This window comes from Rhea pennata, chromosome 1 (assembly GCF_028389875.1).
Source record: "Rhea pennata isolate bPtePen1 chromosome 1, bPtePen1.pri, whole genome shotgun sequence".
NCBI lineage: Eukaryota > Metazoa > Chordata > Aves > Rheiformes > Rheidae > Rhea > Rhea pennata.
The window spans coordinates 102,035,193-102,054,258 of NC_084663.1; the positions used below are offsets into that span (position 1 = coordinate 102,035,193).

General features: G+C 39.3%; 1 protein-coding gene across 1 annotated transcript in view; it reads right to left on the reverse strand.

The window, feature by feature from the left end:
• GABRR3 (gamma-aminobutyric acid type A receptor subunit rho3) overlaps positions 1-16,761 on the reverse strand; it is a 30,075-nt gene extending 13,314 nt beyond the window's left edge. Inside the window, exons 1-2 of the mRNA XM_062572693.1 lie at positions 16,634-16,761; positions 9,115-9,227 (exon numbers count right to left, since the gene is read on the reverse strand). Coding sequence (XP_062428677.1) covers positions 9,115-9,227; positions 16,634-16,761 — 241 coding nt within the window. The remainder of the gene's footprint in view (positions 1-9,114; positions 9,228-16,633) is intronic.
• Positions 16,762-19,066: the final 2,305 nt, after the last annotated feature.

Genomic DNA, 19,066 nt, shown 5'->3' on the forward strand with positions numbered 1-19,066 from the left:
ATAGCAGCCCTTGTGGATTACACAGCTGCCTCTGGTTCTTATCAGTAAAGATCCTGAACTATTCTTGAGGTATTTTAAAATCTGGCTCTGTAATCTCTTGATTTGACTTGTATATTTTAATGGAGGGTTTGACCCCGCATAACACAGATAAGGACACATTGTGCACAGGAAAGCAAGGTAAAATGCAAACAAAGTTAAGGCACACAGGAACATGTTACTGTGCTGACTAGAGCTGTGCTGTCTGGCTTGGAAATGATTCCTGCCTCTGAGAGGAATGTGTCACTCGATCTGTTCACCAAAGTCTCAAAGCTGAAGATGAAATTCAGGAGTCCAAATAGCAAAGTTCAGTCAATTACTTTATTAGTAAGATACTAGAAAGTACTTGGGAAAGTATTACTTACTTGTAGGTTAGTTGTTACTACTCTTTTAGAGAGTAGTAGCAGCAAGAGAGGTCTGCCCTAGAGGCTGACACACAAGCATACCAAAATATATATCCAACTAGGCTTCATACAAACCAATAAACATTTCTATGCTTCTCCTAAACCTGATTTGGCTACTACTTATCTTTGTTTTTCCCACACAATCCCAACCACATCACATAAATAGTTTATTTATTTATGCTAAATACTGACTTGTACCAAGGACTGGTGCAAAAAATCACTGCTTGTAATCTGAGTGGAGTTATCTTCTCAGTATCTCACTGAAATCTGAACTATGTTGTAAATTAAAAACACACTTAGCCTAAGTAAGAGCCACTGGGGGATTTATATACATCATATGAACATCATTCACAGATGAGGTTCACACATCATTCAAATGCAAACATTGTGTGAAGATGAAATATTGTCTATCAAGCTTCTCATTTACGATCTGAAACTTGTGACATGTCTGCATTGCAGAGCAGATTCCTGAGCTCGCTGTACATGAGCTAGGGTGGGTAAGGGAGCAGGCTAGCTTTCGAAGCACAAATCTCCAGCCCAGGGGTTTGATCCATACTAAGGCTCACTTTATCTGCCAGCAGAGATCTGGTCTCAGCACCCTAGGCTGCCTTTGAAGTCCATGCAGTGAAACCAGCACTTTCTAGATTTCTACTTGGGATGAGCTGGCTTGTGCCTTAGAAAAGCTTATTAGTTACCAGGTAGCTCAGAGTGACTGCAAATAGGCAGATGAACTGCTTATTAACTAACTTGACCCACCGAGAAGCTTCAACTTCTCTGTATTGTAGGTATGTTCAAACTGTGACCCTAAGACTGCGGCAGAAAGGCCTAGTAGGATATACTGGAGCTGCTCATATCTGAGCATACGTTGCATCTTAGCTGGTATTACTAAAATTTTGGGGGATGATTTTCATGACTGGAATGTCAATAGGTTTCATCCCTATGAGGGTGAAAAGGGAGAAGAGAGGAGCATCTCTGTACATTAAAAAATGGCTTTACCAGTTTCTGAGTCAAGGACAAATCTAAAACAAATAAAGTTAAATGTCTACCATCACCATTCTTCAAACAGCTACTCAGAAATTGTATCATAGAATAGGATAACTAGCTCTCTAAGTATCCATATATAATGTGTAGAGTGGATTTTTTTTTCTGAATGACAACTGTTTGAAGTGTGACAACAGCAGTCCTAAACGTTTCTTGGAATTTTCAAAAATTACAGGCAACAATTTCCTAACCCAACAAGCAGTATTTTGATGTGGATACAATTTCATTCAACATTTCACCTCATCTGGGCAGATATAAGGGAACTGATCTCAGAATCAGAACTTAGTGGCATCTTAAGTACAGGTTATTACATTTATTATATGTGCACAAACTAAAGTGCCAGTTACATGGAAATGCATACACACACACTTGGTTCTTTGAAAGGACTGCTTGCACTAAGTTGGGAACTGTTATAAAGCTACATGAGTGGGAGCACTGAATAGGCACAAAGGAGATCAAAAGCCAGGAGAATTAACGTGGGTATTTCTAAAGTGAATTAAATAAAAAAGGAACTGGTGCAATGAAATTTGTTTCTGATTTGGTAGAATCTTTGTAGCCCCAAGCTGGACTCTCTCCAGTAGTGCCATGTTGCTCTTGCACTGGGGAGCCCAGAAGTGGACACAGCACTCCAGATGAGGCCTCCCCAGGGCTGAGTAAAGGGGCAGGATCACCTCCCTTGACCTGCTGGCAACACTCTTCTTAATGCCCCCTTAGGATACCATTGGCTTTCTTGGCCACAAGGGCACATTGCTGGCTCATGTCAACTTGTTGTCCACCAAAACTCCCAGGTCCTTCTCTGCAGAGCTGCTTTCCAGCAGGTCAGCTCCTAGCCTGTACTGGTGCATAGTGTTATTTCTTCCTAGGTGCAGGCCCACATCTCCAGCCTGTCGAGGCCGCTCTGAAGGGCTGCACAGCCCTCTGATATATCAGCCACTCCTCCCAGTTTTGTATCATCAGCAAACGTGCTGAGGAGTCACTCTGTCCTTTCATTCAAGTCATTGATGAATATGTTGAACAAGACCCCGTACTGAGCCCTGGGGGACACTGGTACCTACAGGCCTCCAACTAAACTTTGCACCACAGAGCACAACCCTCTGAGCTCTGCCATTCAGCCAGTTCTCAATCCACCTCACTGCCCACTCATCTAACCTGCACTTCCTGAGGTTACCTATGAGGATGTTATGGGAGACAGTGTCGAAAGCCTTGCTGAAGTCAAGGCAGACAACATTTTCTGCTCTCCCCTCATCTACCCAGCCAGTCATCCCATCATAGAAGGCTGTCAGGTTGGTTAAGCATGCTGACTGTTCCTGATCACCTTATCACCTTCTTATCTTCCAGATGCTTAGAGATCTGGATGAGATGTTCCATCACCTTTCCAGGCATGGAGGCTGACTGGCCTATAGTTGCCTGGGTCCTCCTCCTTGCACTTTTTACAAGATTGGAGTAACATTGGCTTTCTTCCAGTCCTCAGAACCTCTCCTGTTCTCCATGACCTTTCAAAGATGATGGAGAGTAGCCTAGCAATAACATCTGCCAGCTCCCTCAGCACTCTTAGGTGCATCCCTTTGGGATCCATGAGTTTGTGGGTGTCAAGTTTGCCTAAATAATCTCTAACCCAATCCTCCTCAACCAGGGGAAAGTCTTCCTTTTGCCAGACTTTCTCTTTTGTCTCCAGGCTCTGGTTTTCCTGAGGGATGGCCTTAGCAATAAAGACTGACGCAAAGAAGACATTCAGTAACTCTGCCTTCTCTGTATCCATTCACCATAGACTACATTAGACAACATCCCCTGACCTCAGGGCTGATCTCATATTGACTGCAAACAGCAGCTGCAAATATTTTCATCCTATTCTGACTCTATTTTGTCAATAAATGTAGCTAGATGATAAATATATTAAACACCACACATACACACAACCCCAGTCACTTCAGTCCTCTATTGATTTTCTAACCTGAAGCCTTTCTGTATTTTTGCCATTCCTCCCTGGCATAAGATACATATTGGTCCTACTCTGGTCTAGGCTTTCTGAGCTTCATAGTTTTCTTGGAACATTTTCATTTTTGCTGTGATTAGAAACCAGTTCCACTAAAAAGAGTAATAATTAACTTTTGTAACAGGTTGCAGGGAATTATATAGTCTACATTGCTTGTATTTGATACATCAAGATTGGGTGTTTTTGAAAAGGGAGCATTTCAATAAGCATTGGAAGGGATTCTAAAACAACCAGAAAACTAAACTGATTTGTTTGTTCTTATGTCTGCACCACAGCTTTCTCTCTAATACACTGAGAATTTCAATCTCTGGCTGACCATCAGGCAACAACATCAAATTCACTTTGAAAAAAAGTAACCAGAGAAAAGCTGTGTTTTTCATTTTCCTAGTTTGACAAAACTGGGGATGGCAGAGAGGATTTTGTTATTAAGTTGAGCAGCTTCTGTTGCTGCTAGTGCGTTGCTACAAATCATTATTTTAGAGGGATTAGTGACTTTCACAATGCAGGTTCCACAGATTTTCAAGATAATTACTCCTCAGCAGAAAAAGCTGAATTGTTTTCAGATGGGTTTATCTTTACACAAACCATTTCTATTCTCTTTTATTTTAAAGGTTTAAACATACTGAAAGAATTCCCTTATAAGCATAGAATTTTTTTAATAGATAGCAAGGGCAAATTATATAATACTCTTTTTTAAAGGGATATTACATAAAAAGGATATCCTTTTATTTTAGGATCACTTTCCATGGTAATAATGACTGGTTTAAAGAAATTCTGTAATCTTTTTAATAGCCAAACTTTTGAACACACAGTGGATTGCACCTGCAAATCCATACGATAAATACTGAATTTAAAAAAAATCAGCCACTGAATCCCGGCTAGTCTAACAATGTGTAACAGTGCATTATGGAAAAAGGTTAGGTCTACAAACAGCTCCCAGTAAGAGAGAGAGACTAGAGGAAGTACAAGACCTATGGGAGTGCTTTCTTCTAAAAACTGGCTTGTGAACCTGGAGGGGAGGAAAGCCAAACAGAAGTGTAAGCAAGTCCCAAGGAAGTTAAGCTATGTGGACGATGCTACTTTCTTCTGACAATGAGTTAAACTGGGGAATTGCTAGCAATGGAGTTTTCTCCTTGTTACTGAGTTGTTTCTTACTTGAGAAACAAAGATGGACTGGTATTAGCAGTAGCCAATGCTTGGAATAGAAGAATTAGCAGTGTAAGAGAAAAAATCCAGGAGAAGGAGCCCATTAGAGGTCTTGAAAATCACCAAATGATTTCCTCTTCTTTCAGACCCCAGCTAGTCCTTCCAGTAACACACTGGAGAAAGCCATTACTCTTTCATATAATCATCTTCCTCACCACAGTGAGAAGATGTTTCTGGATTTCTGGGGAGGACTATGGTGCAGATATGAAAATAACTTCATGACAAACAGCTATTGGAATTACAGAAGTTTTGGACATTCATTGGGCAATGTTTTCTTTCCTTTTCTTCTCCTTTCTCCTTTAGATTAATTTACACAGGAATAATTTAGCTGGAGGGAGAGGGGAAGAGCAAGGGTGGGGGGGAACTAATGTTACCCAGTAGCTAGAATGAGATCTGTGGTCCTCAGAAAATTTGAAATAAAGACTGTTTAATTGCAGATTGGGAAGTGAATTGTCTAGTGAAGTGAATTGAAACCTTTCGACCAAATAAATACTACTAATTCTTTCCTAGCATTTCTAATAGGTATTAATTTTATTATCCTCTTTATTGGTTGACAAAGCAAAGAGAATCGGTCTTAAAACCTCTTGACCTAACTCACCTTTAGTATAGATCCTAAGGGTTCCCTAGGACACAGTTTAAAAAGAAACATAAAATTTTTGTACTCTGATGCACATGTATGTATACACAGAGACCTTGCACATACACAATGACAGTGATGACATGGTTCTTTACTCTTTAGATTGCAAAATAGTTCAGAGAGTGTGTGTAAGGGGTCTTATAGTTTGGAAACCAAGGCACAGAGGAATAAAAGAATAACCTCCTCCATAGGTTACTCCCATGATTTTTTAAATGACAATGTCAATTTTTAGCACATGCAGACAGAAATCAGGAGACCGAGAGCACACAACAATGACTTTTATCAATACTTTGAAATAAGAAAGTTAAGAAAATAATAGGCTATATAGAAATAGGTGTATATGTATAGTAGAAAAGAAAGCAATTTAAAAAGGGTTTCTAAGTGTAACTCGCTCTAACACCTTCCTTGAAGTACATAGTTTTGGCTGTGAAAGCAGCCTGTGTAGTGACACCCAGATCCAAGATGCTCAGTTCAATGAGCATTGATATTGGTATTGATCTATGCTCAGCCTTTCTCATTGCGTTTAAAACATGGAGGTGACCATTCTGAAAAGTACTGGCAACATAATTTCTTTCTTTTCTGAGTCCAAATATAAGCCACCTTCTTACAGAATCACAGTTTACTGAAAAATCAGCTGAAGTACCTGAACCCACAGCAGTACAAAGATACAGAAGTCATGAAAAGATCTGATTCTGGGCCTACTGTCATTTGTTTGCTTTCTAAGAACTATGCAAATGGACAGCCTTGGCAGAACTGGCAGCCATTACTATACCATTCCAGGACCCTTAACATACCCATCTCATGGCTTTCATCAGTGCTTCTGGGAGCAGCAAGGCCTAAATATAATTCCTACTGTATTTGCTGATGCAGCTGAGAAAAGCTATTTGAGCAAGGGAGGCATCCACACTTCTAGTGCTGCCTTGCAGTAGAATTACTCTAACCTCACCATGCTGGTCCACAGAAAGACTTTGCCCTTTCTTCTCTTTGCTCTGTTGCAAGGCACTCTGTTTGAATCAGCTGGGGTCCACATACCTGAGACTTCCAAACTGAAACAGGACAATGAAATTGCATGGGGAGCAACAGACAAAAACTCCATGTAAAGGAGAGAAAAAGAAAAAAGCCCAAGAGCCTGGCATAGGGAATAAATGCTATGTAACAGTCACTGAGCTTTTTTCTTAATAAAATTTGGGCATATTGAATTATAGGTTTGCCTCTCTCAACCTCATTGTATAATGACTTGCGGACAAAATAGCATTTCTATAGCAAAAATTTAGAAACAGCTTGCTGGTTTTGCTTCATCTTGACACAGTATCTTTCTGAGGTTTAGATCTCGATTCTGTTAATAAATGGACAATATTAAGACTAATATTTAAAAACATTCAGAGAGTCAAATTATGCTTTTGCAGCTGGAATGTCATTTCAGTCAACATAACAATACCAAATTACACTCAAATAAATGACAGCAGAGTTGTGTCCACTTGGTCCAAAAAATATCTCTCTTCTCAATAGAACAATGATATATTTTCATGCGAAAGCAACCAGTCATGTGAATAAGGTCACAGTTAATTCCAATAACTCTGCAGTCAGTAGCATCAGTATCCAACAGCTCTACATTCATTTCCTCCAACTCTTCTCCTTCTCCTGTGCAGATGTTTGCTCAGTTTACAGGTCAAATTCGGCATGTGCTGTCTCTGTCTTTCCTTTTTATTTAATTATGAATATTAAAAACTCTAGATCCTGTAATCTGTCTCACTCACTTTGCATCTGTCGAGCTAAATGAAATTAAACTAGCCAGATTTGGATTTAAGAGTTCCCTGCATGAAGGGATCTCCAGAAGGTTCAGAACCGCATGAATTTTCCAGCTATTTCTTCCCTAGAACTGGTATAAAGGATGATTGATCTCAGGGAAGGGGCACAGTGGAACTAAATCAAGAAAATCTCAAATTTTCTCAAAATCTCAAAAAAATTATGAGAGTTCTGAAAATTTGGAAGTGTGTTAACTATGAGATGTGACTGAAAAAGGTGCTACCTGTGCCACTATTGCATGTGGATGATAGTCAGAATAGAGGCAAAGCTGACACATTGTTCTACTAAAAGCTACTTCTGAAAGACAGGAATACAGCTGAAATCATAACCATGGCATTGTGATTACTAAGGGGCTTGTGCAATGAAGTCAGTGGGAAAACTACAGCTGGCTTCAACAGGAATTGAATGGGCTCTATGACTAGTCATCTGAGAATAAAAGATGGTACAGATTTGCTGTGTGCAAAAAAAATCCTCACTGCCTGTGGAAAATTACAACTGCCAGATCGCAGTGCCTATTCTGAAAGCTGCTTTTACTTACATCAGAAGTATGCTTTCTGGGATGATCCAATGATATAGGGCCTCCCAAACCATTGTTTGCTTTCATGGAAATGCTACTTCCTTCCTGAGATGACGTGCGCTAGTATTTAAATTCCTTGAGTGCTAAAGCAGGTGGTGACACAAAGCTATCCTGAGTGACATACATTAGACTGCAAGAGGTAATCCCAACTTTTTCTGTCAAGATATAATGTCTCAGCTATTGCTCACAGTTAGGGAAGATTTTTGCTCTCTGGCAAGCCAGCCCTTCTAGGATAACAAGAAAACTCATCACATTCTACCAGTGCATCCAGAGAGGCTTTTCTCATTCCAAGTCTCTCTCCTTTAAAGGCAAGGAGTATTGTATAGCCCTGTCCCTTTTGCCAAGATGTTCTGGCCACAGTCTGTAAATCTCACCACTCCAAAAGATACCTTTGGACCTAGTGCTCAACAAAAGGAGTGCTGGGGCTGAAGCTTGTCCTTACAGGACCCAGCTCGACAGCCAAGGGTATCACATATCCTTTGCTTCAGAAAGCACCATCAGCTACCCTCATTGAACTGCGGTGTGAGTTGCAGCTTGAGGGTTCCGTGGAATGCCTGCCAGGCTCTAGGTCCTAAGAGCTGGTGTAAACAAGAACAGCTCCACACACTTCAGTTAGCCTCCAGACTGACACCTATTTATACAACTGAGGGTTGGTCTTCATATATTTTATTTTGGCTTCATAACTCATGGTAGGTCAGTCTATTTCCATAAGTCATGAAGACAGAACTGGTGACCCGAAGGCTCAGAAAGAGCTTCTTAGTAAGACAGCTTTCTCATTTTACCTTTCAGGAAGTAGAATCAAAATGGGCAGTTTATAAATACATCATACCTCACATGCAAAGAGAAATAGCAGTGGAAACAACTGACTTTCTACGGAGTCCAAACGACAAACATCCTATTGAATACTTCCTTCAGCAAGAACATGTAGTCAAATAAAGAAATAATCATCACAGTGTCCAAAACCACAGCAAATATATACCAGTAAACTGAAGATCTGCAAATAGTTTTATAATTTCATACAGAACAGACAGGTTTAGGAATTAGTTCATTTAAATCTCTCAAAACAGATTTGATGACTCTAAGTGATTTGCTAGTTGCTACTATACTAAGCAGTTTACAGGGATACCTTAATCACTGTTCACAAGGAATAGAATTCTAACAGTATATTTGTTTAATTAGTTCCCAAAAGTAGACAATTTAGATAATTTCTCCTATTGGTATGCTAAACACAAAAAAGTCCATTGCTTTCAAATATTTATTGGTTTCTTCTTTATTTTCTGAAGTGCAATGAAAGAGGTGAGTCACGGTTAAAGCTGTCATTCAATTTTAAGTGACATTGTTTTGCACAGTTTCAGTAACTTCTGGATAACAGAATAAAATATTAACCGGCACAGTGCAGGCATCTGCTGCTTACCTCCAAATCCAGGTCTCAGTGCAAAGTCATGGTCCTCTATGCGGAGAAGCTGCTCAGATTTAAGTGGACGTATTTTGGTGCTGTCAAGCTTCCTCATTTTAATTTCTCGTTTGCTATATTAAAAAAAAAAAGTAAGTAAGTTTTTTTTCTGTCTGACATTCAGAGTGCTGTTTAAATGAAACAGGGACTCAAGAATCCTGGACTGTTGAATCTGGTGTGGTAAGGGAAACAACTGTATTAATAAAGTTGGGAAGATACATATTGGAAAAGGCAGGGAAATCACTTATGTGCCCAGGTCAGTGAGGAACACCAATTACACATAAAAAGCCATAGGAAAAAAAGCCATGTTTCCTTCTGTTCCCTTCAGAGACTGTATCTGCAATTCCATGAGAGATTATAGCCAATTAAAAAAATATTATTGGTGACATAACTGCTTTCAACTCAGACTTGGAAAAAACACTATGTACCAAAGGTTTTAAACCACCTTACATGTTATACATATTATAGAAGCACTTATATTTTCTATTATAAATCTTTTCTTCTTTTCTTTAGACCTCAAATGATTCAACAATTTTCAGAAGGACTCTGAAATTGACAGTCCTGGAATGAGAGACTTGCTTTTTGAGATCCTTTCAAAACATAATTCAGATTTGGCTAAGTTACATGCTATCAGGTATAAATTTCCTATTTGTTTGTTGCTTGTTATCTCATCCCTTATTTGCTTATTTGCTCAGACATGCAGCAACATTTCTGTGCACTGAAGAAGTGCTGGGTGTGCATTTTTTCTTGTGCTGTGCATAACTGAGCCACTGGATAGCACAGAGTCTTCAAAATACACAAAAGGCTTTTACAGAGCCCCTTTTTTTCATGTCTGCTCCCAGGTAGGATAAGAAACAGCAACAACAGAGATTTAGCGTACACATTAGGAAAACCTTTCTCACAGTGAGAATAGTAAAACATGGGAAAAGATTGCTTGGGGAGGCTTTGAGACTCCTTTCACTCAGGCTATTTAAGAATAGGTTAGACAAATATATCTAGGAATAGCATAAATACAGCTGTTTTGCCTTGGGCAAGGGAATCTCTCTGGAGATTGCTTCTTTCATGCCTTCTGTGATTCTCTGCAACTTTGCTGCCAGCAACTCTAATTATTACTTTAGCCTGAACAATAGAAATTTGTCCTGTTCTGTAGATTTGCCCTGTAGCCAAATACTGTTTCTGATGAGGTATGGAATACTTTAGGATGAGGTACACCTTTCATAGAGGCATACAGTATTTACTTGTTTCCCCCCCCCCCTTATCACAGAATCACAGATGGTCAAGGTTGGAAGGCACCTCTGGAGATTCTCTAGTCCAACCCCCCCTGCTCAAGCAGGGTCACGTACAGCATGTTAAACAGCATCACGTCCAGTTGGGTTTTGAGTATCTCCAGAGAAGGAGACTCTACAACCTCTCTGGGCAACCTGTTCCAGTGCTCTCTCACTCACACAATAAACAAGTTTTTCCTTATATTCTGGTGGAACTTCCTGTATTTCAGTTTGTGCCCATGGCCTCTTGTCCTGTCGCTGGGCACCACTGAAGAGTCTGGCCCCATCCTCTTAACACCCTTCATTAAGGTATTTATACACATTGATAAGATCCCCTCTGTCTTCACTTTTCCAGGCTAAATAGGCCAAGCTCTCGCAACCGCTCCTCACAGGAGAGATGCTTCATCCCTCTGATCATCTTCATAGCCCCACGCTGGACTCTCTCCAGTAGTGCCATGTCTCTCTTGTCCTGGGGAGCCCAGAAGTGGACACAGCACTCCAGATGAGGCCTCCCCAGGGCTGAGGAGAGGGGCAGGATCACCTCCCTCGACCTGCTGGCAACACTCTTCCTCATGCCCCCCTAGGATACCATTGGCCTTCCTGGCCACAAGGGCACATTGCTGGCTCACGGTCAACTTGTCCACCAAAACTCCCAGGTCCTTCTCTGCAGAGCTGCTTTCCAGCAGGTCAGCTCCTAGCCTGTACTGGTGCATAGTGTTATTTCTTCCTAGTTGCAGGACCCTGCACTTGCCTTTGTTGATAATGAAGCCCAGGAGATTACTTTTAAAAATGCTGTGTTACAGGAACACAGAGGAAAGATCAGCTGCTGGCTTGCTCAGAGCCATGAGGCTTGGCCAGATTAGTTTACCTGAGTATTCTCAAATGACTTTGGCAATGTTATTTAAACTAAATTATCAGGGGAATCAGAACTTTCATGTGAAGTTTCAAAGAAAGATTTTATTTTTCTGAGAATGAAAATGATGTGGTGGCTAAAATTAAACCCAGTCCTTTAAAGAATTAAAACTACCACAGAGAAAGTCCTTCTTTATCACAGTAGAATTGAACACCTGCAACACTCTGAAATAGGTATATGGGAAAATTCTGCTGTGTGGGAACTAGTATAAGAGGAGATGGTGCATTAAAGTCAGAATTCCATGGCACAGCTAATACAGTCTGAAGACATCAGGTTATTTGCCACTGGATGTGCCAAGGGAGATACCTGTTTGATACTGAGATAATTTTACTGGAAGAAACAGGCTTAAGCTGTGTACATCAATTCCAACTTCTTACTAGAAAGAAGAAGGTAAGTGACTAAGGAAAACTTTTCCCAGTGATTCTTTCTCAAGAGGCAAAACACAAGCAGGCAAAGCAGGAAGTTTTTTCTTAATCACCGAGCCACTTAGAGATTTGTTGTGAGATTTTGATACTCTCATTTTCCTGAGGACAAAATAAACATAAATATCACCTAGGTGAAAAGCGTCTTTTGTACCTACTTACTTGAACAGCATCTTCAAGCTGATTTTCTTTATATGTATTTCTAGCTGCCATCAAAAGTGTTGGATTAAGCTAGGCAGTCTTGTGAAAGTCAGAGTAGTGCTTTCATTACAAACATGATGCATCTTTTCTTCATTACTCTTCTTTGGCAGAATATACTTGTTTATTGTAAAGTAAAATAGGCTGATGTGCATAGATATGTGTTCATGGTACTTACTTGGAATTAATTTCACGGACACTGGTAACATTGTATGTGTAAAGGTATCATAACTGAGAAAAAAAACTAAGAAATTCCTAAAATAAATAAATAAAAAAGTTCTGCTTCACAATTCACATTCTCCCTCACCAGCATCCCCACCCAAGGCTAAGAAGTATTCTCTGTCAGATATTTCTTTAATAACAGCATCTGGACTCCAGATGCTGTGCCTTGGCTAAGAGTTACAGTATTAAATTGTCCTCACTGCAGCATTACACTTACTCAACTGATGACTCAAAGGAAATGCATGTTTGTATTTGTTTACCACCACTAGACCCATGTCTAACTATTGATCAGTGACACAGAATTGTGAAATCATCAGCAGATGTTTTTGAATGCTCCTTCCCATGGGATCAATTCCATCAAAAAGCAGAAGAGACAGATTTACTACCCTAGGTCTCAGAAAAGCCTACCCAGGCCATTCAAGACCTTACTGGGGTTGTAGTTGCCAGTGATATGACACTTTTCATTCTCATTGAAGTCTGGCAAAGACACAGATGATATTTTGGTGGCCTGGCACCATGGTTTTGTTATCACATAGTTGTAGCCAGAGCACCGTAACTTGGGAGCCTAAATACAGTCATTGATTCTGCACATTCATTGTATAGCAGATGAAAAGCTGCAGCATTAGAGAAAAATAATCCATATGCACTTAAAGAAAGAAAGTCTCTCTTTATCTTCCTGGGGTGGTAGCAATAAAGGGAATTCTGATAAATGGCTTGGCATTAGCATAGATCTGGGCAATGGTAAATGTGAGCTTCTCAGCCTCGGTGAAACGTGCTCAGGAAACTACTGCTTCCAGCTATAATAGTTCTGCTTCCAACAGCCATATTCCAGGCAACATTTTACATTATGCAAATAAAATGGTAACCTAGAATTAAATCCCAATAAAGGTCATAAAAAGTCTAGGAAGTGTTTCAGATCACAGAGGGATGACAGCCGTGCGCACTTAGTTACGAAGTTAATGGAACCACTAACCCTTGGGATGGAAAAAAGTGAGATACTCTTTGGACACCTCAGTACCCAATACTGTTATATACAGGGCTCAATGTCTCAGTATCTGAAAGGGTTCTCAGAAAGCCTTTAATCACTGCCTACAAAGCTAAAGCAACTAATTTGGAATCTGTGGTTAAAGCATTTAACTACATAATACCATCTGAGTAGCTCAATAAAAAGCAGCATTCAAGGCAGTGATGTAGTTAGTATCCCATGTAGTTGTCTTTAACTTCCTAAGTTATTACAAGTTTATGTTGGTTGAAGGAGAAATGGGAAAAGTTTGTGGAAAATAAATCCACTGAAGATCACTAAATCTGCAGAAATTACATCCTAACTCAGGAAGTCTCTGAGGGAAAGATAGCAACTGGAAGCTTATGGGGACTATGAGGGGGAAATACCATATATATTTGCCCTGTTCTTATTCTTCCAATTTTCTGCTTACAGCCATTGTTGGAAACAGGTCACTAGAGTACATGAACATTTGGTATGATCCTGTATGGCTGTTCTTCCATTTTAATGCCCTGCATAACTAATGATAGGGTGAAAATCCTTGGCAGGAGACTAGAGGAAGGCTGGAGCACCTTTAGATGCAGCAAGATATAACCACCTATCCAGTACCATACTCATTTGAACTTTGACAGACTTGGAAAATCTGAAACGCATGTCTCAGGAAAGTCAGTTAGGAGGGGTTTTGCCTTCAGTTACACTAATTTAATATCCAAGATACCACACTTCCTCTATTGCCGTGATACGGGAATAGTGGGGTCAAAAATTCTCATCACATTCAAAACAAAATCAATTTTATGAAAATACTACTAGATCTCATGGTCATAAGGCTCCTGAGATACTCCAGCTACCACCAAATCAAAGGTACTCAAAAGAAGAAGTTACAGAAATCTTACTCTCAGGAGTGTCTGTGGAGTTATGCAGCAGTGTGGTCTCAAACTTTTAACACATTTATCAAATTTTGAAACCTAGATAAATGCAGACATCAAAACTGTGCAGTTCTGTCTCTTTCATAGAAATGCACTTCCAAATGTTTAGTAACATCAGCAACTTGTATTGTCAAAAAGCATAATATTTCGACTGTCAAATGTTTTGTTCTTTACTGTAGGAAATGGACCATGAGAATAATCTCTTTGTCATGTACTTTTAGTTAATACTTTAAAATCTTCTTTATAAGAGAATGCACACAAATAGCTTTGGTGGGAGAATTGGGTTACTCTATTAAACCAGTAGAACTTGTAGGTTAAGTAACATTTTCACATGGGATTCTTTCTAAAAGGCCACCCATTTAACCAAGGCCATCTGTCAGCTGTGTCCCTAATAACCCTAGTGCTGGCTGAAAGGTTTTTCCCCAGAAAGAAAAAGAGGCTGCTTGAAAGTCAGATTCTGTTGAAATGTACTGGAGGATAATGCTGCCTTTAGAACAAAACTGGAGAGAGAATCAAACAAAGAGAAATTAAACATTTTTGGATCCTTTCCACAGAAAAGCTGATTTGCAGCTGTTAAGCTTTGGGATCTTCTGTGGCTCATATTCTGCAACTTTTTTCTCAGTTCCAAATTTTAAATCACTAGGGCCTGTAAAATGAAGACATGGAAGGCCAAACCATTGCCTTGTGTATATCAGAAAAACATTGCACCAATTAGTGTGAGATAAAGATGGCGTCCCAGCATTCCCCTCTGTTTCTGTTCTTCCTTTCTGTTGAAACTCTTCTCTTGCCTGTCTTGCAGGAGTGTCCTCTGGGTCCATTCCCTGCTATTTGTAAAGGTCCATGAAGACGGGAGGGGATACTGTGCTAATATTAACTGTTCTGCTATCCTGTGACAAGAGGTCAGTGAAGGACGTCCAGCAGGATGCTGTAACATATGCTCTCTCCTACCACCAGGCTTCTATTTTCCCTTGGGGAATTTTTATATCAGGGATAGAGCAACTCCTTATGGCTGTTGCAGAACTGTATAAATGCAAGCAATAGTAGCATATGTTTCCCTTTCAGTGTATCAGCTAAGGTTAAAACAGATATTTCTTCCCTTTCCAGGGATAAGAAGATATTTCATTCTGTTTCCATTCAATTCTTAACAATTCCTAACAGTCTGGTGCTGCAAAGCAGCAGACTAGACCTTATTTTGGTATTAGCACTTGTTCTGTTTATTTTATTATTACAAATAATTGTGCAAAAGTAGTCACTCCAAAACTGTCATTGAGTTTGAGACAGGTTGCTGAACAACCAATTCTTTTCATGGGCTTTTGGTTTGGACTGGACTTGAACCTATGACCTTGAGCTGAAATCCAGAGGTACTGAGCTATATAGCATCTTCAAACACCTCCAAACACCATTGTTTCACTGAGATATGCTCTGTTGCCTCATATTCCTTATATTTGATTTTAACACAAAATTTAACAAGTCAGGGATATGTAATGGCTAGGTTATCACATAGGGAGTGTTACAGAAGGTAAGCAGGTGTACCTACTATAAAGCATGTAACTTTAAAAAACAGCTTAAACACATCAGACTAGTCCAGTTGTGTTACAAAACATGATATAGTATGCACACACTATGAGCTCCCCCTCCCATTTTAATATAGTGTCACGTACACAGAAAAATGTAAGTTGCCTTCCTTCTCCTTCCTTATATTGAGCTACTTATTGCAATTTCTCCTACCTCCATATAAAGAGAGACTTTGACTGCTTGGATTATCACTGGCAGTCTTCAAAAGATACAAACATTTATTTGTGTACTATCAGGTCAATTTGGAAACACATTCCTAGACCTTACTAGTAAAACATGAAAATGTGTTTGTGGGAAAAAAAAACTAGCCCTTTGCAGAGAAACTTAAATGTAAAAAGATGTAGATCATTTTTCCTTTTAAACTAGAGACTTGATTGGAAAGACTGAGATGAAACATTCTTTCTAATGTCTAAGAGCATGGCTATATTACAGAAATGTAACACACTGTGACATCACCAAAAATACAGTCCAAATCACCTCATTTAGTGCCATTAAAATATTTTCTGTATCTTGATACTATAGTTACAGTGTTGTTTAGGGAATGGAAGCCATGTTATAACATTGGCATATAACTTTGGAAGGCATTTCTGCTTCTTTTAATGACCGTGAGAAGGCAAAAGTGCTTGATATACTTGTATTTAGACAATGATATGCTTATCACAGTAGTAATATGGTATCATTTAAGTTAAAAGAGATATGTGTGTGTGTGAGTGTGTACATACCTGCATACACGATAAGGCATTCATGAAATCATGATGCGAAATGGCTGGTTATGGAAAAACTGTTAACTAAAAGTTTACCATTTGTGTTTTGGGAACACCCAATCAATGTGCTACGTATAGTAAAAATTCAGGAAGTGGCAAAATAGGACAGTCAACAAAAAGGATGCATTGACAGATTGCTGACAAACAGCACTGAGATTATCAAATGAAAACAGAGAAAAATAATATATTACTTACCTGTTATGCTTTCTTAAGAATGAGAATTGTCGCTGTTGATGAAGATGTTGATGCTGACTTTGAGAACTGTGTAGCACAGCTGATGGCCACAGGCAAGTGAGGAACAGAAGTTTCATGACTAAGACCATCTCTTCCAAAAGAGAAATGCACTTGATCAGCCAATCCACCTTGACGACTTTCTATTTTTAGTGTTTCTACTGTTCAGAAACAGCATAGCATACAAAGGATGCACATAAAGCAAGGCATCACTGAAAACAGAAGACAGAGGCATCCCAGTTCTGAAGTCTTCTCAGTGCTCCCTGCATATTTTGGCAAATCATAAAAGCTCCTTAAACTCAACATCCCTATGGCATCTGCTATCAAACCAGTAGCACCTCACTTTTAGAAATGTAGTAGGTACAGAAAGTTGTTTTGCCAGGCTACAGACTGATCCATTGCTTCCATTCTTTCAGTTGTGGGCACATACTTGAATTCTCCATTATCCGCTCAGTAACCTCTTCAACATAGCCTGTGCAGTCGAAGTGATGTCAAACACTTAATCCTCCTTAAATCCCACACAAAAACCATATACAAATCTGCTTTAATGACAAAGGTCTCTAAATTAATCTTGGTTACTATATATGTGTGTCTGCTCAAAATAATTTTCTGCACAGATCAAGCTCCTTCATTAACTGGCTACCTTGCACTATCTTCCCATCATTAACATTATTCCTATTTCTGTGAACTGTGGTAGAAAACATTTTGTCAAGAGATGCAGAAATACTATTGGACAGTGTAACATCACAAAGCTAGTCCAGTCTAAAGATGAAGTCTTGTGCCAATGTTACCCAATAACATTTGCAAATACCAACAAACCTTTTGTTTCTCTTTTTCTAAGATCTATGGCTATCTTGTAAAGATTATCTTAAATTTACAAGATATGTTTGTCTAAGACTTAGTAATCTTCTGTAACCCGTAATTTTATCTTTATTTCATTTAGCCTGCCCTACCTGTTCAATAGCAGATTTTATCTGCTAAACCACAAAACATTTTTTAAGCAAGAACTTGAGCATGTGTCCTCCTGTGAAAGGTGAGAAGATTTCTTGTGGGCTTAAAATTGGGCAATACTCGACACATCTTCTTAACCAGCACAATCAATTTATCCTTTTCAAACCATCAGCAAATTTAGTAATTATCAGAATCAACAACCTGTATTTATTTTTCTTTGTCTAGAATATGAGAGATATGAAATTGAAGGTTAGGAAAATGGAAATCCCCAAACACTATCTACAGAAGAGAATTCTGGTCTCTCAGAAGAAGGCAATAGTCTTCTTCCTGCATCAGACAAACTATAACAGGAATAATAATAATAAAAAAAAACAGACTGTGTCTGCCAAGACTGTTAACATCTAAGCAAATTGGGATAATGGTATTGTGATGTGGACATCTGCCTCCTCAAAAGCCTCCTGAAATTACCAACTAACTTCATTTGGGCAAAGAAATAACTATCAGGAGCAAATTATTTTGAGGAGGAGATTACCAAAGGGCAGCTAATCACCATTGTTTTCTCCCTTTGGAGTTGAGCTGCCATCTGCCTGTGACTTCAACAACAACAAAAAACTTCTCAGTCATTATAAAAATGTAACTGTGTTAAAATTGACAGCCTTGATCAAAGGCTTTCGACCCTATTTCCTCTTTCATTCTACTTTTTTTCATGGGCTAATCCTTTCCTACTCAATAAAGTTATGCATGACCATTTGCAGCCTGACCCAGGGATGGTCAAGTAGTATTTCCAGCAGGTCTAATGAATTCCCAAATTGAGATTTCTAGCAAAGGTAAACAAAAACTGTAGTGCAGACTTCTCCCACTGTTCAAGTACATCAAGAGATTGTCATGTCATTTTTACGGTGTCATTTTCATTCAGAAAATCCTGCAGATTTTCCTATTCCTGACTGTAGTAGTAACTTTGCCACTAAGCTGCAGCATTGAGAAGAGAACTCCATGGAGGATTTTCAAAACATGCTGAATGTTCCTGTGATCGTCCCTGCGAAAATCACCTTTGGTGAAAACTAAGGGCTGGATGCACAGACATATTCCAACACCTTCATCCCACACGAAATATTTCTTTGAGGGGCCTTTCCTAAACACACTGAAAATCAAAGCACTCCCTCTACCTCCTTTGCTAAGGAGTAGTTCCAAAAATTAATTTTGTCCAGTTCAAATTCACAGGAAGTCTTTGTGAGAGACTCTTGCACAGTGAAACTGTGAGCACCCTCATTAACAGGTGTGTAATATAAGTGAGGGTGACCAGGTGTCACCCACAGCAATCAAGTTTCTTCATATTAGAGATGTTTTTGTTTCCTCTGGGTAAGACAGCATTACACAGAGCAGATTATAACATCATTATAAATTACCATTAAGGAAACAGGATAATCTCCTATACAGTTGTCAGTA